The sequence below is a fragment of the Rhea pennata genome, chromosome 1, assembly GCF_028389875.1.
Source record: "Rhea pennata isolate bPtePen1 chromosome 1, bPtePen1.pri, whole genome shotgun sequence".
NCBI lineage: Eukaryota > Metazoa > Chordata > Aves > Rheiformes > Rheidae > Rhea > Rhea pennata.
In genome coordinates this window covers 198,863,828-198,889,500 of record NC_084663.1, presented here as the reverse complement: position 1 = coordinate 198,889,500, position 25,673 = coordinate 198,863,828, and the positions used below count along the sequence as shown (strand labels likewise).

The window sequence follows — 25,673 nt, the reverse complement described above, 5'->3', positions numbered from 1 at the left end:
CATCCAGGTTCCAAACTGAAGAATACTAGTTTATTCAGTCATTCATTGTGTGGAAACTGTTTCTTGCTGTTCTTTGTACTCTTTCCAGTTCTACTGTATCCTTTTTGAGATGTGGGGACCCGAATTACAATATCGGCATGTTATGCGTTTATATCCTTGTCTAATGATCTTTCTGCTTTGTTCTCTATTCTTTTCATAGTAATTCCTAATACTCCATTCCTTTTGGCTGCTACTGTGTTAATGTTTTATCAGTATGTTCCCAAACAGGAATAGCGATCTCACAGTCCACTGTTTCATATATGAAGCCCTTTTCCCCCACCCCCCTCTATCACTTTACATTGATCATTTGCTGATAATTTCATATACTTTTTTATACCATCTTGTACTGTCTGCCTACAATTTTTCGGTCTTCGTTTTTATAACCTTGAGTAATTTAATATCATCTCCAGATTTTTTGCTCATCGCCTTTTCCAGATTATTATCTGTCAAACAGCAGAGATCACTGGATCTATGGAGTCTTTTCACTGGTGACCTAGGTTCACGGTCAGAACTGTTCGATTTATTTCTCCTCCTGTTGCCTATCTTCTAATTAGTTCTTTATCCCTCCAAGAACCACCGATTTTATTCCTTGTGGCTTAGTTTCTTCAAGAGCCTTTTGTAGAGAAACCGTGTCAAATGACTGACAGAATATGTTGGAGCAGACTCTGTCAGACAGTTTCTTCCTTATCCCTATGTTGACTTCTTCAAAGAAAGGCAATTGAGTTGGGAAATGGGATGCATCAAGGATACTGAGAGAGAAGGCTTGAGGGCAAGTCCTGAATGACCGGAGTAGGATAAATACATACATCTACAAAAAGGGCAAAAAGCAAGATCTGAAAAACTGCAGAGCAGTAAGCCTCATTCTAGTCTCTAGGAAAATTATGGATCAGGTCTTTGTCATAGCTATTTCCAGGCACACGAAGGACAAGAAAGTGGCTGGGAATCTGATAACACAGATTTCCTAAGGTAACAAGTTATTTCAGGAAAAATGCTATGTGGATGCAAGAAAAAATTTCTTCACAGTGAGAGCAATTCATCTATCTGCTGTTTTTATTGTTCTTGCATGCCATCTGCCAGGCCCCCTGATACTAAGGCATTTTTAAGCAAAACCTTTTCTACCTCTGTTAGTAGAAACTAGCTCAGTTAGCTCATCTGTGACTTGCTTTTGGAAAAATACAGTCTAGTCCTGGTGAATTGATGCTGTTCATTTTGTCAGTTTGTTTTATGGCCTTTGCTATTGACGCATGTAACAGACAGACCTTTGAATCCCCCATTAAGAAAGTTTTTGTAGTGAGAATCTACTCAAACTCGTCCATGCTGAAAACGAATGCAGATAATTCTGCTTTTATCTGCTCTATTTTTATCTTCTCAGAGCACTATTTGTTTTATAACTTGATTGTCTTTTTATCAAGTGGATCATCTGGTGGCTACCTGCTCCCAATAGATTTAAAAATGATTTTTTTATTCTTTGTTGTGTTGTCTTAAAATTGTTTGGTCTTTTCGGACTTTTCAATGGTGCGATTTTTTTCTTCATTTGACAGGATAGTTCATGATTTTTTAATTTGTTTTTATTTTTCACTTAGACAAAACTTCAGCCTGTTTGCTAGATGAGGTAAAGCTTCCTTCATCTTCCTTACCTTTCTATTTAGCCGTAATGCCTTTCTTTGAGTTTTTTTGGAAGGTAATAAACATTTGCTTTGAATCTATATACATTGTTAAGGAAATTATTCTTCAGAAAAATTGTAGTTCTTTCAATCACGTTCTCCGTACAGAAGAAATTGGAGAGTTCTTTGCTTCTCTTTCCGTAATTGTTCCATGAAACAGTTAATGAAGGCCTCCAAAAATTTAGTCTAAGCATCACATTCCAGTGTGTCTGCTTAAGGAGGATTTGTGTTCTTGCAGCCTCTTTGATATCTTTCAATATTTCACAGTCAGTGTCGTCACCTTGAACATCTTCTTTAATATGGACCCTATATTACAAGTATTTTGGAAACTTGTCCTATTATAGAATTAAAGCTGAACTTCCATCTAGAGGCAAATCCTTTGGAACTCTACTTCATCGTCTTCTCAGAGCACTTTTAACCAAGTTTCCATCTAGCAGTCTCCCCTAAAAGTTTAATAATTACACACTGGATAATTATCACAACACCAGAATGTTTCCTCAAGGGTGTACTATGGGACTTCAAATTAAATGGGGATGTTAGCAATAACAATTCTGGAAATGTGCTGTGTATTTATACAATATTTATTAAATTTTATCAGTTTATGCTGTTTTTCAGACTCTCAACTATTTAAAAATAGCTTATGCTCTTCTTCATTCAAACAGAAATCACAGAAAAAAACAATCACAAAGTGATTTAAGGTTATTAACTGCTATTGTTATGGATAGTAAATGACTGTAGATGCAGAAGGTGTAATAGGCCCAAATGATTAAAGTATATGTGAGAGTAAAAATGTTAATAAATTGCCTTCTTTGTATGTAAAAGATATTTATTTGATACTTTCCTCTTTTTTTTTTTTTCAAAACATCCTTTCCTGAAGGTTGAGAATGATCCTCATCTAAAACTGATGTACACAGAGTGTCTGAGGTTATGTGGCACCTGGTTAGCAGAAACATGCTTGGAAAACCCTACAGTCATCATGCAGAAATATTTAGAAAAGGTACAGCAAATCTTTGAAATGTGCAGTCTTCTGCACTTACTGGACAGGTCATTCAGTTGATTGTGTTCTCAGTATTGGAGTTTTTGTTCATGACAGTCTATATTCAGGTGCTAGAAGGCCTTGTACTAATGTTTCAAAATACTGTAATCATTTTTTAACTTTTGGTCAGTAGAAAAAGCATTTTTAGTAATATTTTTCTACTCTGTCTTTCTCTATTTCATGCTAGTTTGTGAATCTTCACATAGTTATTCCTGCCTTTCCTGTTACTCTCCACATACCTTCTTCATTCTGATAGTTTAAATCAGTGACTGTCACTTACAGTTTCCCTCTCTTTTTGACATTTTATCAACCATCTCTATTTTTTTCCTCATTGTTTTACACTTTATAAAGCAAAATATCTTTGCTTTTCAAATGTGATATTTTTGACTGTTGACGCTGAAACACTTCTCAAGAATTAAATTACCTTACAAGAATATTCAGTACAATAGGTTTTATTTTGTATGCATATATATGCATCAGATGCAATATTAAATAATAAAGTTTAATTATGTGTTATGCAATAGAGTTTAATTATACTGATTATCAATCTAATTATCAGCCTTATTATAATTGTAACTTCCCTTTTAGGCTGTGGAAATTGCTACAAGTCAAAGTGGAGATGGCAGTGATGAGCTGAAGAAAGGAAAGATGAAGGCTTTTCTATCTTTGGCTCGTTTCTCAGATAATCAGTACCAACGAATTGAGAATTACATGAAATCCTCAGAGTTTGAAAATAAGCAGGCATTACTGAAGAAGGCCAAGGAGGAGGTTGGACTCCTAAGGGAGCGTAAAGTTCAGACGAACAGGTGAGCATTCAAACTGAAAGGTAGTTACTGTGGAATCTTTACTAATTCTGTGGCCCTCTGGCAAGTGATATAGCAAGGTTCACATCTCTACAGCTGGAATTTAACTTCTCTTCCCAAAACAAGTGGCCAAATCCATACTGCTTGTTGGGAGTAATTCTTGATCTGTGCCTGGACATTGTCTAGGAGAGTGCTAGCTAGTGTGGGCCAAAACTAAGCGAAGGAGCGTTGTGACAGTTAGACAGTATGGATGATTATGGACCAGTGTTCAGGTTTATTCTCTGAACCTGTTCAGTTTATTTGAAGAGAAAGTCTTACGAGGAAAAACTAAATGAGTTTGAGATTTCTCCATCGTACATTTAGTAAAGGGGATAATTTGTCTTACTGTAGAATTAAAGATTTAGTAAGAACAATGTAAAATGAGGCGAAATTCTAAACTTTAGCAGTTGGAAACTCAAGTCCTTACACAAATAGTTGGTATTAGATATTCATATTTGCACAGATATTAAGATTAACCATTAAAAAGAAAAAAGGTACTGACTGAAAATCTAATTAAAGAATACTGGGTTTGTGTAGACATACATCAAAGGAATAGCTGCCACAATTTGGTTTAACAGGCTTTATTTTACTGTGCTTGTGCATGCAAAACAAGTAAAAAAAACCTATTAAATTTACGAACAAGAGAACTACAGACAGCTTTGTTGTCAGTTCATTAAGAAATACTCAGTTAAAAAAAAAACCAAAATACTGTTCACATAGATACACAGTGAAAGTTCAGCGAGAACTTGAATTGGATGAATGTGCCATACATGCCCTAACTGAGGATCGTAAACGTTTCCTGTGTAAAGCAGTGGAGAACTATATCAGCTGTTTACTAAGTGGAGAAGAGCATGACATGTGGATATTTCGTCTCTGTTCTCTATGGCTTGAAAATTCTGGAGTTGATAGAGTCAATGAAATGATGAAGGTAAATGCTGCTTTTTTTCTTTATTGTGCTTTAACTGAAATTACCCATCTTTCTTCTCCTCCTCTATGTTCTTTTCATGATACCTGTGTTTCTAGAAAATGAATTGTAGGACAGTGCATTATGCTTTCCTATGTATCTCCTTAAATTTTCCCTCAAAACTTTTTTTTTTTTTCAGTTATCATTGCTCATCAATTAGTTACTCATCAGTAACAATGTAATTTTCATTCCATCTTACACTGTAATTTAAGAAGTCTGTAAGATTAAGCACAGCTCATGACCTTTCACCATTATTACCTTCTTCTTTACATATCTTGAATACTACCTATGTCTTTCTTTAACATTCTTTGCTATGTTATGTCTCATTTATATTGTGTATACTTTCAGGTGAATGGATTTATTTTTAGACCATCTGTGGAACACCACAGCCAGGAACCATTGAGGTTCTAATTCTCAGACTGATTCTGTCATTTCTACTATGATCCAGTATATCTCTTAACTCTTACATGAATGACCTGCTTTGATAACTGAGATCTAATTCATTGCATCTCTTTGTCTTATAATTAACTTTGAGAAATAAAAACTGTTCCTGTACTCATATTTTTAACAGACAATTGTTTCTTGTCTTAAATTATGTTGTAGAAGTTCTGATTAGGATGGTCTCTTGCCATTTGTTCATATAGAACCTAGTAATATGGACATTCTGAAATAATGTGTCTAAGCTCTGCTCTAATAGAATAGCAAATAGTACTTTTCTCATCAAAGACTTGTTGCACTTGAGAGACACGGACTAAGATGATGTGATACTTACTATGTTGCCACTTGATCGTCCAGCAATGATTGCTTTCACTTAAAAAAAATTGCTAGCCCTTACCCAGTTTTATCATTACAATCTTTATGGTTTTTTTTTTTCAGTACAGCTTTCTAACTGAATTTTCTCTACCACAGAAAAATGCAGAGAAGATTCCTTCATACAAATTTTTGCCTCTGATGTACCAGCTGGCTGCTCGAATGGGAACCAAGATGATGGGTGGTCTAGGATTTCATGAAGTTCTGAATAGCGTAATTTATACTTTTTATATCAGAAGATATCTTGATTGGCTTTGTGATACATACCTTTAATCAATATATATATCTTCCTTTGTACAGCAATATCTCAATGTAGCTGGTAGAAGTATATTTAAAATGACTTAAGCAAAATCAGTATTTTCGGTGAAGTAGGAAAAGGGTCAGGGACTTTTTCCGTGCTACATTACTGATTTTGATGTTACTAAGAGTACACTTATGTAGGTACAGGAATATATTTTGATATACTATAGTTGTGGAAAAACTTCTTAAGTGATATTATTACTTTTAGTTCCTGTAAAGAACTATAGAAACTCAAAAATAATTATATTAATTAAGTATTTTTATTTCTTCTGTTCAACTTTTAATATTGTGATCTCTCTTTTTTTTTTTTTTTTTTTGAAGCTAATATCTAGAATTTCACTGGATCATCCACATCATACTTTGTTTATAATATTAGCTTTGGCAAATGCTAACAAGGATGAACTCCTGACAAAACCAGAAGCAATAAGAAGACATAAATTAATTAAAAATGCACCAAAAGAAATCTCCCAGCTTGATGTGGTAACTAGAAAAATAAAAATTCAGTTCTATTAATCACATTAGCTTTTGTTTAAAAAAATGATTTCAAGGGGATATGTTAGTGTAGAGCTCAGCAAATGACTCTTGTTAAGAAAGAATGGGAGGAAAAAGTACTTTTTTTTTAATAAAAGATCCTTCTTTTGAGCATACATTTGTAATTATTATTGAAATAGATTGTTACTGAAGTTGAACAAAGGACTATCCATTTTCTCTGATCCTGCACCAATTACCCCCAAGTCTCAGATTGTTGCAAAGAACAATTTTCTGATAAATGTCCTTGATGTGAGATTCCATAAAGCCATTTTAGATGCAGCAAGGACTTGAGTATGTTTATTTTTCAGAGTACATGCAGAATTGAGTTTTTTTCCTGCTTTGAATGTTTAACTGATAATATCTCTTTTAAGTATTTAGCCTTACATAGTAGATCTGTTTCTTTATATGACATTAATATTAAAGGCAATAGTGATCGATAACATGGAACTGTGGCTTCATGTTATTATTTAATTTTTGTTGTAACCTGCCTTTGGGATCATCTCACATGCCCCTTCTTTCCCCTTTTCCTGTTGTCCAGGCATGGATGTGTGTCATTACTTCCCCTACCCTGATAAAATTTTCCACCACATTTTTATGTGCCTTTTTTCTTCTTTCTCTTGGAACTGTTAACTCTTTCGTGATCTCACTTTTGGGGCTGGGATTATGCTAAACTCAACTAAATCTCATATTTAGCCCAGAAAGGACACAGGTCAGGTTCTACCTTTTTAATACAAGCTTTTCCTTCAGTCAGAAGGAGACAATGGAAGCAGGAAGATGATGCAGGGGGTATCCAAAACTGCCCGTTCCTTTTTGCTGCAGGATTTTTGCAGATTTTTTGCACTTTGCCTGCACAGATTTGCTCCCTCTTCACCCCCAAATGCATTCCACTTTTTTCATTATCTCAGTTTAGACAATACAGAAGTTGTTTTCAGATTATTTCAGTTCATGTTAGAAAAGGACTATCGATTTTTCTCAATTTTCGTAGGATTTATCTCGATTGTTCTTGACTGATTGTATGCTATTATGCATTTTCAATCTGATGAGGCATAGTTTTCAAAATGTAGTGTTTGTATTTTGTTGGTCTTTTTAGGACAGAATGGAGGCTGCCCGCAATATAATCAATATTATAAGGAGGAGGAGCCGTCATATGGTTAGAGATGTTGAGGCACTTTGTGATGCTTACATCACATTAGCAAACTTAGATGCTACTCCGTGGAAATCTCAAAGAAGTAAGGCTTGAAAAGTTTTTTCTTTTTTTGTAGTGAAGAAGTATATTTTTTTCATGGATGAGAAGTAATACTTATAAGTATTCAGTTAAAGGAGATGATGTGCCAATACTATGTCCTAGTTTTGATAAATGTAAAATTTAGTCTGGTTTAAAAGTCATAGGAATTTCTTGATTTGTAAGATTCAGACTTTCCGAGCATGAAACTCCAGAGAACTCCAGTTCTCCTGTGATAGTTCTCATCAGTTCCACTTGCTCCTAGACAGAAATATGCAGTGGGGTCTTGGGTCCTCAAAAGCAATGCAGGCTGATATTTGTGAACTTTGATGTGTGCTTGGAATTCTAAATTTAAAAGTATGAATTCCTTTTAATTACAGAAGGGATAAGTATTCCAACCGACCAGCCAATTATTAAGCTGAAGAACTTGGAGGATGTTGTTGTTCCCACCATGGAAATTAAGGTGACTGAAACTGAAATAAATATACATTATAACATTAAATCTTAGAATCAGTTTCTGCTTTTTATAATGAGAGTCGTAGCTTATATCTCTCTTCAAATTCTTGTGTTCTTTAAAGGTCATCCTACTAGATGAGGTATTTTCTTGTGGAACGGGAGATGCAGGGCGAAATCCTTCCCATAGGGTTAGGAAGACCTTGACCAAACTGTTACATTTGCTGGATAGTTGCTTATCATATGAAGATGTTTTTGCCACTACCACTGTTACCACTAGCTAGTCTTTCATTATGAAAAGGAATGTTGAGATACCTAAATCACAGAGAGGATTTGGGATTATGAATCTCTTATTTTGCAGGTGCTCAAGAGTTTTGGGGAAACATTGAATGCCTAGAAAGTTTTGAGACTTAATAGCTGTGCCTCCTTTTGTTGTGCCTATTTGCCCATGTTAGATGCTTTTCTGTTCAGTAATGGTAAATTACCCATTCTCAGCAGCGTTAAGTTGTTGATGGGGTGAGTACGTAGGCACTCGTTCTTAGGTGCCTAAGGGTCCGCTGGCTCTACACAGGACACTTGCCAGTTTCAGGACTGTGCTTACAAAGCAGCAATACCTGGGGCCAAAAGGACTACAACCAGAGGCTGCGTAGTGTGGGTGGTGACTTCTGGCCTCTAAAGTCAGATGGCGTAATAGTGTTCCTTGACCTGTTTTATTTAGCTTTATCTGCAGAGCTAGAGGGACCTCCACATAGGGAATAACAATGATTGTTTTTTTCTTTGCCTTTCTTTCCCAGTTCAAACTACTTGAAATAATGGGAGGTCTGTGACATAAATAACTGGAGCAGTATTTCCTAACAGCTAACTGAGCGGAGTTGCTTTGTGGCATGAGGGTATGCAGGACAATTGAAGATATAGCATTGGCACAGAGTTTTAAGACTAGTTTGGGTACATTTGTGGCATTGCCAGATGTGAATGGTTCCTGATCTGTTGTGTCCCCCAACCACACATGAACATTTTTGAGGAGAACATGATTTGACATAGGCTGAAATTGTTTCAGAGCTTGTTTGGCAGAAGTCTGGAGCACTAGATCCCCTTTAGCAGTGAAATGAAGAATCAGGAATCACGCTCACTCCTTTTTTTTATTTTTTTCAAGCAACATATATGTAGCTTTTTGGGGTGTTTTCCTTGTAGATAATAGAATACTCATATAAATATTTAGTATCTAGTCTACCAGTAAGGCTTACAGACCTCAGGTCTCTCTCTCTGAGTGAAATGGAGGTAATATTTGTAGTAATTTTAAACTAAATTTATAATTTCAGGTGGATCCCACAGGAAGTTATGAAAATCTGGTGACAATAAGATCTTTTAAGCCAGAATTTCGCTTAGCAGGAGGCCTAAATCTACCTAAAATAATAGATTGTGTAGGATCAGATGGTAAAGAAAGGAGGCAACTGGTTAAGGTAGGTTCTGTCAGCTGTAATGACATCTCAGATCATCTCAGGTTGGAATTTTGTTTCATGTCATTTTTCTCATTGTATTGCTCCTGTACCCTGAGCAAAAATTTCACAGTCAGTGAAAATTTTTTCAGTTCAGGGATGCTTTAATAAAGGAAGTCACTAACTATGTCATAATACTGTACATTTTTGTAATTATCTTTCAACGATGTGTGTATGTATAGTAGTTAAAGAGATAATTACCAGACCTGCTGAAATGTGTGTTTGTGTCTCAATTAGTAACTAGAATGTATAGCAAATAAAAGCCATTTTATATTAAATACTTCCTTTTTACTCCCTATATAAAAAAGGATTATGATTCAGAGACTATTTGAAAATATGTATATAGACACAAAAATTCCTAAACCAAAATTATTTCTCTTTAAACTCAATTGATATCGTTGTGTTTGTCTCTGATGCTTTATAAACATTCAGCAACTGCTGGGAAAACTTTGTTTTGCTCTTACGTATGGTGCAGTATTGAAAGGTTTAGGGAGATGCATAAATCTCTAGATGAGCTTTCCCTAACCAGAATTGCAGTACCACTTGATGCTGCTTCAGCATCTGTGTGCTGCATTGGTAAATACGGTGAATTAAACTTAAAAAAAAAAAAAAAAGAAAGAAAAAAAGGTACCATACATTATGTATGTTGACTTAATCTTTAATCAAATAATATTGTCAAAAAGATTATGACGATGATGATTTAAGTTGATGATGGTTCTCTTTAAGCAACAGAGCACTATCAGAAAACCAAATACAAAGGAAAAGCAAATGTTAATTACATTTTATTGCAGGAGATTATAATGGAAAGGTAACCTGTGTTTTGGGGATTTTTGAAGTATTTTAAGTTGTAGAAGAAGTTGGATGCTGACAAAAGTGGTCTTTAACTGCTTTTTGTGTTTGCGCTACAGGGACGTGATGACCTGCGACAAGATGCTGTTATGCAGCAGGTTTTCCAGATGTGCAATACATTGCTCCAGCAAAACACTGAAACACGAAAGAGAAAATTAACCATCCGAAGATACAAGGTAGCCTTGAAGAACAGCTTAAACAGAGGAATAAATGCTGCTGTTACAACATATTTTCCCATTCTTCTCTTTTTAACCTAAAGACAATATAAAAGTATATTTATGTACATGTGAAAACAGTCACCCCTTCATAAGGTGTGGAATAAACTCAAAATAATCGTTACAGTTTATTTTTGCAAGTCCCTAGAAAAAAATTCTGCTGCCCCAATGTATGTTTAAATTTCAAAAATTTCTTTTCAATTTAAGTTCATATGATGAAAGCAAGTCATGCATTATGCACTGTCTTTGTGCATTACACAAAGGTACATCTTACAATTGTAAGATGCTAGTCATTAAACTTGGCATGCAAGTTTGTTCCTGAATTCTCATTAATTTTGTCTTATATTCTTCATCACAACTATATCCAGAAGACCTGTCTAGAGTCTGTTCATGCAGGATTTAGATTGCAGAACTGTTTTTGCTGGAATTGGAAATACAGAAATAAAATCTAAATATGAATGCAGAAAATGTATTTGGACATATATTTTCCCCTTTTCCTTCCTTTTTGTGTGTTTGAGACTACAGTAAAAGCTATGAAGATGACCTGTTAGTAAACACTTTTTAAGTAAAAGTTCTTGTCTTTGATAAGCGAGAAATATGCACTCCAGAATCTCTCAAGGAAATTATCTGAATTGTTAGCGTGGTTTTAAGAATTCACAGGTGGAGTTTGGTTTGCATTTTCTGAATAGATTTCAATGAAGACTTGTTTTTTTTACATGAGTATAAATGAATAAGAGCAAAGAGGAAAGGAACAGGGGTTACATAAGGAGATTTTCATACTTTTGTAGCATCTCTAAACAGGAAGAACAAAGAAGATAAAAGTTGCAAATATTAAATGAAATACATATACTATATATGAAGTATATAGCTCCTTTGTAAGAGGGGACAGTGAAGGATAATGGGTGGTAGCTATTCCTCTGTGGGCAGGAAATCTTTGAGTCTCATGGCGAGTTCTGTCTGCTGAGTAATCAAGGTAACTGTTACAGCCAATTATGAAGTGACCGGCTGTTCCTTAGGATGGGAAGCAGACTAGGACTAAGCTAATGTGTTCAAGCAGCTGCCATGTGTTTGTTTCAGATTTTACTTTTTACCTTAATTCACACAATGCTTGTATTAGCCTGTTCAAGTATGACATGTTACTATTATCCATGGAAGGTTCTCTGGGCTAAAAAAGTCGGTGAAGTATTCACTAGGAAAATCTTGAGTAGATTTTATATATTGCATATACATATATTTTAAAACATATATTGTAGTCTGCTGTGTGGTTTGGTCTTCCGTCTTTTTAAGCAAACATAAATACCCACCCATGCTCTGAAGTATGTATATTCATAGTTGTTTGTGTAATGCCCCCCTCATGCAGCAGTGGTTTTGTTTTCACAGGTAGTTCCCCTTTCTCAGAGAAGTGGTGTTCTTGAGTGGTGCTCAGGAACAACTCCCATCGGAGAGTTTCTTGTGAATGCTGAAGACGGAGCTCACAAGAGATACAGGCCAAAAGATTACTGCAGTTATCAGTGTCAGAAGATGATGATGGTGAGTCCTAGCAATAGAAGAAAAACATCTAGCTCATATACTGCTACACAGAGGGGTTTTCTTTTTCTTAAGTATTTAAGGAGACAACAAAGCTATACTTCTAAGATGAATGTGACCAGCAGCATCTGGTCATAGATCTTCAGACTAATCTGAATGCAACCTGTGAAGAGTTTTTACAAAATCAAAATTACTGAATGATTGTTGCAGGGAAGATTTGAACATAGCTGAAGTTGCAGGGAAGAATTGAACAAAACAATCTGTTGTAGTTCTTTTCTAGAGTATAAATCTATTGGAATTCCAAAATGATCATTACAGAGACCCAGCAGAGTCAATATAAAGTTTTCTTACAGAATTTATACTTGCCATGTTCCTCTTTGCATTGAAACATCATTTTATTTTCATGAATAAAACCAGAATTCTCTTTAAGTACTGATCCTTGAGAATAAAAATAGTGTTCTGTAATGCAGCTGAGATGGATGTAATGTCTTAATTGTCATAAGGCAATGTGAAGGGGTTTGGCCCTCATCCATACCCCCCCCCCCCCACACACACTCTTCTTCGATACCTACAGCTGTATACACACACACACACACACACACACACGTCTGACCTCACTGTAAGTCAGTTCAGGGAGCTAAGCCAAAAGATGACCAATTTTATATAAGCTGTCAGAAAAATACCTTACTCAGTAGATGCAGATAGGGGGAGGGTTCTTCCTTCTGCTGGTGGGTAGCTATTAGATGGGTTCAGCTGGTTTACTTCCCCAAATGAGCTCACTAGCTCACAAACTAGTGTTAAAAAAGTGCAAAGCCCCCCCCCCCCCCCCCAAAAAAAAAGGGAAAAAAAAGCAGCAGCAGTTGTGGATGTGAGTGGGTGAGCAGGTCCACCCCCTTTGGGGGCAGCTTGCAATTTGTTGAATGCAAGTCATATCTTACCGTCACTCCCTACGTTTTTGGATGATACGCATCTTCAGTTTAGGCCAGGCACCACTCTGACAACCACTCCTGTATTTAAGGGACACTGAATGGTTTCAGCAGGTCACTGCAAACAGTTTTACCTGTTACTTTATATAGCCAAGGCTGTGCAAGAGATTATTTCCTTTTAAATCTATGTAGTATTAACAGGATAAAAGTATATTTAATTTTGGCTTTGGTGAAGCTTTGTGTGTGAATGAGTGAGAACGACTTTCCCATGATGCCTTCAGGTAAACAGAAGAACCTGCTAAAGGAAAGGAATGGGAGTGTGTTTTTTACAGACAGCCCATGAGTTGTGTGTGAAAACATAATTGTTTAGTAAAACAGATAAGTACATTAATGATTGCTTTAAAAAAGAAATTCCTTCGTAGCTCAGAGAAAAGAGAGAGAACAGCTTAAGTATTTGATTGAGGGCTAGAAAGGAATTAATGTGTTTCTTTCAAAGGAAGAGGTAACTTCCATCCAAACCAGTCAATCATGGGGAAAATATATCTTATATATTTAAAGGATGCACAAAAGAAACATTCTGATGAGAAATACAATATCTTTATGAACGTCTGCGAGAATTTTCAGCCTGTGTTCCGTTATTTCTGCATGGAAAAGTTCCTGGATCCAGCTGTGTGGTTTCAGAAACGATTGGCGTACACTCGCAGTGTGGCTACATCTTCTATAGGTACTATATACACTTGCAGTTATTCTTTTTAAGACAGTAGTGTCTGCATGGTGGATGATTAATATTGCCTTTTTAGATTACGTAAACAAAGAATTTTTGCCACTTCAGAGGTAATGGTTATTCAGCTTTTGCCACATGTCAGGAATGCGTGGGGGACAGGCTGACAAAATGCCAGTGAGAACACTAGCATTCTTTTTATAATCAGAATTTTGGGATCTCTTTTTTCCCCTCTCTGTCCCCTGGAGAAAGAGGGACTGAAATGCTGTTTTTTTGTTTTATGTGTATTTTTAGAGTCTGGTAGATTTTTAAGGATTTTATCTGATTGATTCTGTTGATTTTCCCTTAATACTCATTCATTTCATTTGAAGCTTCAAATGTTTTAACTGAATTAAATCTGAAAAGTTAAATTGTTACTTTCCTTGTACTAGCATCATTAGCAATGGCTGAAATAGTTTGTTAAGCTTTGGCATTTTTCCTTTGATTTTTCTGTCATATTGTTTGTATACTTCTTTTTTTCCTAAAAAAAAAAAAAAGGGTATATCTACAATTTAGCAGAATTCAGATGAAGGAGTTTTACAGAAATTATTGTTTTCCTTAGCCATCAGAGAATACGAAAAACAGCAGCAGCTCAAAGTCCAGCAAGCGAAATTTAATTTGTAGATGTTCTAAATGTAAGGATAGTAAAGCACTGAAATGGGCTTACCTGAAAGAGTTATAATTTGTGTCATTGGAGATTTTTGAAATGAGGTTAGACACAAATGTCTCAAACTGTTCATGTATAGTTGAGCTCAACTGAATTATGTCTAGACCTGTTTTCTGGGATATATAAGTTTAAAAGTTTTCTTAAAATATGTTAATAATAAAAAGCTCTTAATTTTACTGTGCCCTTGCTTTTTACCTTTTTTTAGAAAGTTAAGAAAACATTTGGTTAACCTATCTACAGAGGGAAATGGGCAAGAAATCTTTGGAGTAGGCAGAACCATGCACATCTGTATCAGAGGAACCTTTTTGCTATTGCATCCAGATAACATCTTCTTTTTGGATTCATGGAGTGGCATTTGCTCTTCTTAATTGGAGTAATTTGTATACATGGGGGAAGAAATATTCCTCTCACTTTCAATTTGTTTACATGTGTTATATTGATTCTAATACTCTTCTCTTTATCACATTTTTCCTAGTTTTTGTGGTATGTAAATATGGTTTCAGCACTTATATTTTGTTTTTGAATATTCTTTTTATTTTAGTTGGCTATATACTTGGACTTGGAGACAGGCATGTTCAGAATATACTGATAGATGAACAAACTGCAGAACTAGTGCATATAGATCTGGGTAAGTGAAAGAAAAAAGAGAACCTTCATTTTTCTTTACCAAAACATTTTTTAAAAACATTTATTATCCCTTCCTCCAGGGGTTGCTTTTGAGCAAGGTAAAATCCTTCCCACACCAGAGACTGTTCCATTTAGATTAACCAGAGATATTGTGGATGGAATGGGTATTACTGGCGTGGAAGGGGTCTTCAGAAGGTAAGTGATCCTGTATTGCAGAGGTGTAAGGAAGCAGCAGAGTACTTTTGGCATTATGATTTTTGTATTTTAAATAGCTAAGATGTTTGAGAGGAGATACAGATTCCTGATGATAGTTTGCAAACTTAAATGCTGTCTGTCACTCACACAGAATGGTTGAGGTTGGAAGGAACCTCTGGAGATCATCATCCAACCCTCCTCCTCAAGCAGGATCACCTAGAACGTGTTAGATAGGATGGTGTCCAGGCAGGTTTTGAATATCTCCACAACCTCTCTGGGCAACCTGCTCCAGGGCTCCATCACTCACACAGGAAAGAAATTCGCCCTCGCGTTCAGGTGGAACTTCCTGTGCTTCAGTTTCTGCCCATTGCCTCTTGTCCTGTCACACGGGGCAACTGAAAAGAGTTTGTCCCTGTCCCCTTGACACCCTCCCTTCAGGTACTTGTACACATTGATAAGATCCCCCCTCAGTCTTCTCTTCCCCAGGCTGAAGAGGCCCAGCTCTCGCAGCCGTTCTTCATAGGGCAGGTGCTCCAGCCCTCTGATCATCCTCGTAGCCCTACGCTGGACTCTCTCCAGTAGCTCCATGTCTCTCTTGTAGTGGGGAGTCCACAACTGGACACAGGACTCCAGATGAGGCCTCCCCAGGGCTGAGGAGAGGGGCAGGATCACCTCCCTCCACCTTCTGGCAACACTCTTCCTAGTTGCACCCCGGGCCACCACTGACCTTCTTGGCTACAAGGGCAAATTGCTGGCTCATGGTCAACTTGTTGTCCAGTAGGATTCCTAGGTCCTTCTCCACAGGGCTGCTTTCTAGCAGGTCAGCTGCCAGCCTGTACTAGTGCATAGGGTTATTCCTCCCTAAGTGCAGAACGCTGTACTTGCTCTTATTGAACTTCATGAGGTTCCTCTCTGCCCAGCTCTCCACCCTGTCCAGGTCTCTCTGAAGGTCTCTCTGGTTCATCAGCCATTCCTCAATATGTCCTCTACATCATATACTGTTATTTATGTAACTAATTATGAATTTCATTATGGTTGCCTAGCTTCTCATATTTTTCACTAAATAGCAGGTTATATCACCCTGTTGTGGAATTCAGGGATGGTCCTGTGCTTGCCAAGGTTCCACAGCTAAATTTCATCCGCTCAGTTTAGACTGTTGGGATGTTTTCCTTCAGAATTGTAGCAAGTTGGCTATTCAGGTTCTTCAAATCATTTTATTCTGTCTCTGATTTGTAACACTGATTTGTAGCAAACAGTATCAGTTTAAGTGCATAAACTAGTTACCTCAAGATTGGCAGTGAAAGTAGCCAGGTAACCACTCTGTGGTAATTGTGTTGTGGTTGTTCTCATTCTGAAGTAGATAAGGAGGCTTAATCCCTCTTTCATTGAAGAGTTCTTGTTTCATAAATTCCTTATTCCTTTAACAAGTTTAGTTTAGTTGGGAGCGAATGCAGATAGCCACTGCTTTGTCTAAAGTCACTGGAGAGATTTCACAAATAAACTGCTATCTACTTTGTAAGAAACTTACCTCCCATAGCTTAATGTCTCCAGCTACTGGATCTGCTGATTTCACATAAAGGAACCCTACCAAGATTCTCTGGTGTTGCAGAGCACGTCTGGCATATATGTTTTGATCCAGCTAACCAGTATTACCATTGTGGCATACCTCAACAATCAGTGCTAACTCAGTTATTAGAAACAGTCCAGACAGTGAAATAGGTAATCACTTTTCCATAGGAGCACTACATAAACCAAGGAACTGAACCAGAAAACTGAGTCAAATTTTTGTACTGTTGTCAAAACTCTGAATGTTGTCTCAGTCTATGAGTCTTCACCCTGAAGCTTTTCCAAATACTCTGCTTGGTTAGTTTTCTGTCTTTATGATAAGCAAACAAAACAAAACTGCTCAATTTCACAAAGAGAGAAACTTATCAGAGTAATTCTGCTGGGAACACTCCATGTATGTGCTGCCTACTCCAGGTATCAGCGTTGTATGTTTTTGACACACAGCATTAGCCTGCTAGTGGTGAACAAAGGGAGAAGCTTGAAACAGAATTAGCTAGAAAGAAGATAAGACTGGAAGTAAGTTTTATAATCTGCTTCAGAAAAGTTGTTATGGAACAATTTTTCCATTAGGAGAAGTCAGTTAGAGTAACATAATTTAGTTTTTAAATTAGAGTTTGATAAATTTGAATGGTATTATATGATGTTATATATGATAATCTGTGATTATCTATGATCATCTATGATGTATATAGTTTCCTTTTGGTCTTGTATTTCTGAATTTCTCCTTTTTTTTCTAAAATGGAAACATCAGAGATGATACTCATATGCTAGAAATAATCTTTAAAAGCATCAAACATGTATTATTTAAATAATGAAAATAAAAGTCTATTTGACCAAAGAGAATCCAAAAATACAGTTAATTATTTTCTAGATGCTGTGAGAAAACAATGGATGTTATGAGAAATTCTCAAGAAGCTTTGCTGACTATTGTACAGGTAAGTATTTTTTCATGCTGATAGTAAATTGCAAAAAAAAAAAAAAAAGTATTTGATTTCTTGTCTTTGTCATACCAAATATTTATATGGGAGTTTTTGTTGCATTTTAGTTTAGTAGTATTGTTCAGATTTGTTAACTCATGTAGTCCTCAATGAAATCAAGACCAGTTTACATTCTCTATGGAAACTATTTGTTTCAGTATGTGCCTAGTTTTCCCTCTTTGGTACTTAAAAGCTTATAGCTACAGGGCAACATTCCCAGAGTGATTAGTGCCAATTTAATTAAATCCTCTTTGTCTAAGTCACAAAGAAGAGAATTAAACTAATTTTTAAGAAGTTGCTTATACTCTGCCTCAATAGTGATATTTAGTGACTAGAAATGTATTTTTAAAATGACATCTTAATTGTTGAGCTATGACTGTGGCAAAATCAAGCCAAATACGAAGAACTCAAATACTTGCAAATGACCAGACGAAGTTTTATTTTTGGATCATGTACTAAACAATGTAGGCCACTGGGACTGGACTCCCCCCCACCCAAATGTACTATTGTGGTTAGCATGAGCATCACTAACTGAGTGTTTCTCTTCCTGTTAGGTCACTGAACTAGCTGTAATTAACAGCTTGAATTAAATAATGTTTATTTACTGTGTAGGTGCTGCTCTATGACCCTCTTTTTGACTGGACTATGAACCCTTTGAAAGCTTTATATTTGCAGCAGAGACCAGAAGATGAGGCTGACATGAGCTCTACACTCAATGCTGACCCACAAGAATGTAATAGAAAAGCCAGGTATAAGATTGTTTTTCTTATTGTCTGGTTATTGCACTATTGCTTTGTTTTACAGTTTTCTTCTGAATGTTATTAGTTTTGTTCAGGATCCCTACCTACTCCACATTTTTTTTCTTTTATTTTTCCAGCAGTGATGACCAGAGTTTTAACAAAGTGGCTGAGCGTGTTCTGATGAGACTTCAGGAGAAGCTGAAAGGTGTTGAGGAGGGAACAGTGCTCAGTGTGGGAGGGCAGGTGAACCTTCTCATACAGCAGGCCATGGATCCCAAAAACCTGAGCCGACTCTTTCCTGGATGGAAACCCTGGGTATAACTTGGAGGATCTTATAAGAAACTTGTTTTTAAGCAACAGCTGTCTTTACATTTCAAAGTGTTATTTCCTAATTAAAACATCACATCAGTGGCAACTGTAAAGGTTTACATGAATTAATATTAGGTGGATTTTCTTTTTCAATAGCTTGTTATGAAGTAAACATTTTTTCTCCACAGTTATGTTCAGCGTCCAGTGTAGAACACCAACCACTGCTTTGATGTTCCTTGTGACCTGCAAAGCTGATGACTTTGCTTGGGCAAAGTGGATGTATAATATTCTTGAAGCCTTTGATTCATTACTTTTGTCTGTCTCTTAAATAGCTGGAGTTTGTATGGTAACATGACTGTTTAGAATGGATGATCTGAAAGCTGCAGCTCATGAAATAACTAGCTAAAGTGTATTTCAAAAATAGGAGGGGATGTTTTACTTTAAAAATAATGCTACAGTGATACTTGACAAAAATATAAAAGAAAACAAGAGAGCCCCACCTTTAACGAACTGAAGGTTCTCCAGGTTTTAGCTTAATTAAATGGACATTTCTTTACATAGATAGGATCTCTGATCCAAGCATAAGAGTGCTATTTTTTGCCATAGTAATCAAAATTATGTTGGTACTTTCTTTTCATGGAATCATAAAGGTTGGAAGGGACCTCTGGAGATCATCTAGTCCAACCTCCCTGCTCAGCACGGTCACCTAGAGCATGTTAGACAGGGTTGCATCTAGGCAGGCCTTGAAGATCTCCAGAGAAGGAGACTCCACAACCTCTCTGGGCAACCTGTGCCAGGGCTCCGTCACTCTCACAGGGAAGAAATTCCCCCTCACAGTCAGGCGGAACTTCCTGTGCTTCAGTTTCTGCCCATTGCCTCTTGTCCTGTCACACGGGACAACTGAAAAGAGTTTGTCCCCGTCCCCTTGACACCCTCCCTTCAGGTACTTGTACACATTGATAAGATCCCCCCTCAGTCTTCTCTTCTCCAGGCTGAAGAGGCCCAGCTCTCGCAGCCGTTCCTCACAGGGCAGGTGCTCCAGCCCTCTGATCATCCTCGTAGCCCTACGCTGGACTCTCTCCAGTAGCTCCATGTCTCTCTTGTAGTGGGGAGTCCACAGCTGGACACAGGACTCGAGATGAGGCCTCCCCAGGGCTGAGGAGAGGGGCAGGATCACCTCCCTCCACCTTCTGGCAACACTCTTCCTAAGGCACCCAGGAGACCATTGGCCTTCTTGGCCCCAAGGGCAAATTGCTGCCTCATGGTCAACTTGTCACCCACCAGCACTCGCAGGTCCTTCTCCACAGGGCTGCTTTCTAGCAGGTCAGCTATTTTTCCCTAGGTGCAGGACTCTGCACTTGCCCTTGTTGAACCTCACGAGGTTCCTCTCTGCCCAGCTCTCCACCCTGTCCAGGTCTCTCTGAAGGGCAGCACAGCCCTCAGGTGTGTCAGCCACTCCTCCCAGCTTGGGATCATCAGCAAACTTTCTGAGGAGGCACTCTGTCCCCTCATCCAGGTCATTGATGAAGAAGTTGAACAGGATGGGACCCAGCATTGAGCCCTGGGGGACACCACTAGCCACAGGCCTCCAGCTAGACTCTACACCACGACCCTCTGAGCTCTGCCTTTCAGCCAGTTCTCAATCCACCTCACTGTCCACTCGTCTAACCCACACTTCCTGAGCTTATCTAGGAGGATGTGATGGGAGATAGTGTCAAAAGCCTTGCTGAAGTCAAGGTACACAACGTCCACTGCTCTCCCCTCATCTACCCAGCCAGTCATTCCATCCTAGAAGGCTATCAGGTTGGTTAAGCAGGATTTCCTCTTGGTGATCAGGAGCAGCCAGCATGGATTCACCTTCTTTTCCTCCATATGTCTGGAGATGACTTCCAGAATGAGCTGTTCCATCACCTTTCCAGGGATGGAGGTAAGGCTGACTGGCCTATAGTTGCCTGGGTCCTCCTTATTGCCCTTTCTGAAGACTGGAGTGACACTGGCAGCAAATTCTGCCTTTTCTGTATCCCTTGTCACCAGGGCCCCTGTCCCGTTCAGTAGCAGGCCCACATTTTCCCAAGTCCTCCTCTTGCTGCTGATGTACTTGAAGAAGCCCTTCCTGTTGTCCTTGACATCCCTTGCAAGACTCAGTTCCAGCTGGGCCTTAGCCTTCCTCGCAGCATCTCTACATACTCTGACTGCATTCCTGTAATTCTCCCAAATAACCTGTCCCCTCTTCCACATTCTGTGTATTTTCTTCTTCTGTCTGAATTTGGCCAGGAGCTCCTTGCTCATCCATGCAGGTCTCCTGCCCCTCTTGCTGCACTTCTTACTCATAAGGATGCACTGCTCTTGAGCCTGGAGGAAATGATGTTTGAATACTAGCCAGCTCTCCTGGACCCCCTTCCTTCTATGGCCTTAACCCATGAGATTCCTCCAAGTAGGTCTCTGAAGAGCCCAAAGTCCACTCTCCTGAAGTCCAGAGTTGCAATCCTGCTTGTTGCCTTAATTCTTTCCTGCAGGATCCTGAACTCCACCATCTCGTGGTCACTGCAGCCAAGGCTGCCCCCAACCTTCACATCTATAACCAGCTCCTCTCTGTTGGTAAGGACAAGGTCCAGCAGGACACCCTTCCTCGTAGGCTCCTCCACCATTTGCGACAAGAAGTTATCATCAAAGCATTGCAAGAGCCTCCTGGACTGTTTGTGCCTTGCTGTGTAGTCCCTCCAGCAGATGTCAAGGTGGCTGAAGTCCCCCATGAGAACCAGGGCCTGTGATCGTGAGGCTACCTCCAGCTGTCTATAGAAGGCCTCATCAACTTTCTCATCCTGGTCAGGTAGCCTGTAGTAGACACCCACAAAGGTGTCCCCCATGTTAGCCTGCCCTCTGATCTTTACCCATAAGCTCTCAACTGCCTCGTCCTCCTCCCTGCCTAGGCAGAGCTCGATGCATTCCAGTTGCTCTCTCACATAAAGAGCAACTCCACCACCTCGCCTTCCTCGCCTGTTTCTGCTAAAAAGCACATAGCCATCCATGACAGCATTCCAGTCATGGGAGCTATATGTTTTTCATAACATTACTTTAACAGCATAAAATAATTAAAAATGATTTAAGTTCATTTAACTCAAAATTCCATGATAATATAGACTGATTATGAAGTGAAGTTTAGCATACCAGATCAACACCTCTGAAGCAAATAGTCTTTCTATATCTGGAGTAAATACCTTTCAGAACCACTGTAGGTGTATTTTGAACACAATTTGCTTTCTATTTGCATAGTTTTACAGAATACATTTCCCCCAATGAACTGAAAAGACCTAATGTAATTAGATAGTAAATTAATACAGATAATAAGAAAAGCTACTAAAATAATAGTCTTGCTGTTATACTAATAAATCTTGCCAAATCATTCTTAAAATTTTGAAAAAAATGGCATACTGTAATATTATCCTAATTTACACTTTATGCATTTTTACAGCAGTATAAGTGAATAATTTCTGTTCTAATTATCATTTCATTGATTTGTGTTTGTACAGTCTAACTACAATTTTTATGCTGTGTCTTTGCTTTGTATGTTAATGTCAACATAGCAAGATGAGTCTTTTGTATTATTTTCATGAAGCTGACATAAATTTTTGTTCGTCCTTGGAACCAAATGTGCTTCTTGGCTTTTCTCTGGACAAAACTCTCATCCAGGCATACAAGAGCATGTTGCTAGAAAAGCAAACTTACCAGGCAGAGCAAGCTTTCCCTGTGTCAAATCTGAATGACATTTATGAAAGGGAGAAATGACAAATAGGAAAGGACTGAATGAAAAGCACTTTAGAGTTCAAGCTTTTAAAATACTAAGTACCAAAGACTGCTCTCTATTTTTGTTCCAGTAAGTTTCGTGTCTGTCTGAACAGGAAATACAAGCCTGAGTGGAAGTGCTGTTTTATTCTGGACAGTGGTTTTGTTACATGCGCTACTACTGAAGATAGAGTGGATCAGTATTTGACACTTACCTATATATTTACTATATTATAAGCTAGAAAGATGTGAAGATAGGTTAAATTGCCTTTACAGCGTTATTTTTTTTCTTGGAATGCTCCATAGTAATTTGAAAGATCTACATTTAGAAAAGATAATTTCTAAGGAAAATGAGCCTGTAACACAATAGAAAGTGGAAGAATTTTTAACAGATTCTGATTTTCTGAAGAAAGACATCTTTACTGGGAATTATTTGTTTCTGGTCTAACTTCTGTTGGACAAATGTCCTCAGGGGTGTGAAATGTGTAAGTTAAACGTGGCAGATAAACTAGTTTGACTGACAGACTCTGCCTGAACTGTTCCATCAGCAAAGAACAGCGTCTCATGAATAGGAATCACATTAAACTGGCCACTTGGTGAGAAATGTGCTGTGTAAATAAAATGCAAATGAGTCTTCATCCATGTGAACCTGAAAACTTTCAAGGTTCTTCCAGGTAAAAACACTTTTTTTAAATCACAAAAATAACTGAATTAATTAGGTCACTACTCTATATCACTATGAAACTGCTGAGTATGTGAAATGTATTTACTCCTATTGAGCATTTTTTGAATGTGCTAAAATGTTAAGCTTTCTCTCTTCGGGGCATAGTGCGCTCTTACACATTCTGTGTTACTCCTTATACTATTATTACATACCTGCGTGAGTGGTAATGCTTTAATGACAAAGGACCAATAAAACACCTTTGTAAATAGGTGGTTCCAAAACCTGCTTAGGGCAATTCAGTTATGTGACTGGTAAATGACAATATTATTAAGCATTTTTACTGCTACTTTCATCCCTGTGAACTTAGTGTAAGCCAATACAGTGTTGTCTTGTGGAATGTATAGATAGCTTGAAACTGGACTCAGGGAGAAACTAAATATTTTTGCTAGTGCTAGCACTTAATGATACTAAATGATACTAAAATACTAGTTTTATATAAAATTGATCATTTCAGCAAGCAGGTTGAAGAGTGGGCAGGGTGAAAGAGCAAAACCACAATGAAGAGCTGGGAACTGCTGTAAGGAAGGATTTAGATTCTGTTCCCTCCACTTTTCAAAATCTCTCTTTTATTTGTTGTCCATGTGATGTGGTGTTCATGTAACACACGCTCTCATCACCTATCCTGTGCATCAACACTGTAATGTACCTGTACTTTGGCATTCTGGGCTGGAATTAATACTAGTAGTATCTGTAAGGGTACACACAGCTGCTTTTCCCTCTTCCCCTCATATGCTGTACATGTGGCCATAAAAAAGTGGTGCACAGTGATTACAGCCATGCCTGTCACTGCAGAGTTCCCTCTTTGCACTCTCCATGGCTCTTCTTCCTCTCCATCTGCTCTCCCCACCCAATTTGCCAAACAACACACAATAGACAGCAGATTGAGCTTATCATTTGGTTGCCTCCACTGCTAATGAATACCCCCTATGCTGGATGCAAAGCAGAAAAGATTATAAAAAATGCAAACTTCTGTAAAAGATTCCTCTTTTGAAGGAACTTTCCGGATCAAGTAGTGAAAAAGTCCTGCAACTCTTTTAAAGATTCCTAGGCAATGTTGCACTGAATCTTTCCTGTAGCTTCTAGGATGGAGCTGTGTTGTAATGTGCATGCTCAACAAGTCATGGTGGTTGACTCTGTTTCTTGCAGACATCTGATAATTTGCAGAAATTGACCATAAACTGTTTTCCTCCATAGCCAAGTTTCTTCCCTCAGCCTTTTCTCTCCATTTTGATAGTTTTATCATGAACTTTACCAGAGGAGCTCCATGCATTTTAACACTAATATTACACTTTTTTTTTTACATTTGGGACAATGGTATTTGGCCTCAGGCCTTCATCAGATCTTTATATGAGGATGGAGAAACTTCAAACATTTATTGCTAAGCCATCTTTACTATGTTTTTCGAAGACTGAAATGTACCCAGAAGGACACTCTAGTTCTTTCTCAAAGCTGATGTCAAAATTTTATCTTATTCAGTGGGCTGAATCTTTTGGTTTTCTTTCTGAAAGCAAACACTAGGTAGAATCTTGGCTTCACATCCTTAATAGGAGGAGACCCCTCCTTATTTGCACAGGTCCAGCCCCAACCAGTCCTCTACTCTGTTCTTGTCCATTGCTAAAAGAGCAAGAGGTATGGCTAAATCTTTTCCACCACTGTCCAAAAGGCTAGCAGGTTATTTCAAGCCTTCTGCCAGGACCATGACATGCTCTGTCAGGGCTCAAGTGATCTCGGTAGCATCACTGAGCACTCTATTTTCATCACTTACTGGGCAGCCCACTGGACAGCTATCTGTTTCTCCTGCTACACTATCTCTGACATCTCAAGGGTGATGTAGCACTGGGTAGAGCAATTCTGAAGCTGTTTTTAGGTGAAGAACTTGCTTTCCACTTGATAAATTTATGGCATAGTGTAAATGCTTGCAGTCAACCTGTGTTTATGTCAACAGTCTTGTAAGATGTTTCTTGCAAGCAGTAATGTATATATACAGTGTTTTCATCTGCCTTCACCTCTCAGTTCTTCAAAATTGCTTTTCTTTGATTAAAAAGGCTCTGAAATAGTGCCAGTCATGCTCCTTATGGGCTTATATGCAAAGAATGTGAGAGGGTGGAGAAGGGAGAGAGACAGAGACAGATTGTGTGCCTTTCAAACCACTGTGAAAGAAAAAGGTTCCAGTGTTCAGTGACACTGTGTATGTTCAGTTTGACTGTATGTCTGGACTGGTATTCAGTATCCTGAACACTAGTTACTAAGTCACCTCTCTGTTCCCAAAGTACTCTTCACACTACAAGTGCAGAAAAATCTTGGCCATCCAGAACAAGTATTTGATTCACAGACATTTTTTAATAGCCTGATCTTTTTACCAAAAGCCTGTTTTGGACCCCCTCTATGTTTGCTTTTACAAAACCAGAAATGACTGAACTTCTGAATTGGAAATCTCATGTTCTGGAAACT

General features: G+C 38.0%; 1 protein-coding gene across 1 annotated transcript in view; it reads left to right on the top strand.

Moving 5' to 3' along the window:
* ATM (ATM serine/threonine kinase) overlaps positions 1-19,491 on the top strand; it is a 78,846-nt gene extending 59,355 nt beyond the window's left edge. Inside the window, exons 48-63 of the mRNA XM_062567265.1 lie at positions 2,581-2,700; positions 3,328-3,545; positions 4,302-4,509; positions 5,455-5,568; positions 5,977-6,135; positions 7,277-7,415; positions 7,789-7,871; positions 9,181-9,321; positions 10,266-10,382; positions 11,802-11,951; positions 13,433-13,598; positions 14,843-14,929; positions 15,009-15,123; positions 17,561-17,624; positions 18,279-18,415; positions 18,544-19,491. Of these exons, the coding sequence (XP_062423249.1) occupies positions 2,581-2,700; positions 3,328-3,545; positions 4,302-4,509; positions 5,455-5,568; positions 5,977-6,135; positions 7,277-7,415; positions 7,789-7,871; positions 9,181-9,321; positions 10,266-10,382; positions 11,802-11,951; positions 13,433-13,598; positions 14,843-14,929; positions 15,009-15,123; positions 17,561-17,624; positions 18,279-18,415; positions 18,544-18,727 (2,202 nt within the window). The 3' untranslated portion in view covers positions 18,728-19,491. The remainder of the gene's footprint in view (positions 1-2,580; positions 2,701-3,327; positions 3,546-4,301; positions 4,510-5,454; positions 5,569-5,976; positions 6,136-7,276; positions 7,416-7,788; positions 7,872-9,180; positions 9,322-10,265; positions 10,383-11,801; positions 11,952-13,432; positions 13,599-14,842; positions 14,930-15,008; positions 15,124-17,560; positions 17,625-18,278; positions 18,416-18,543) is intronic.
* The last annotated feature ends 6,182 nt before the right edge of the window (positions 19,492-25,673 follow it).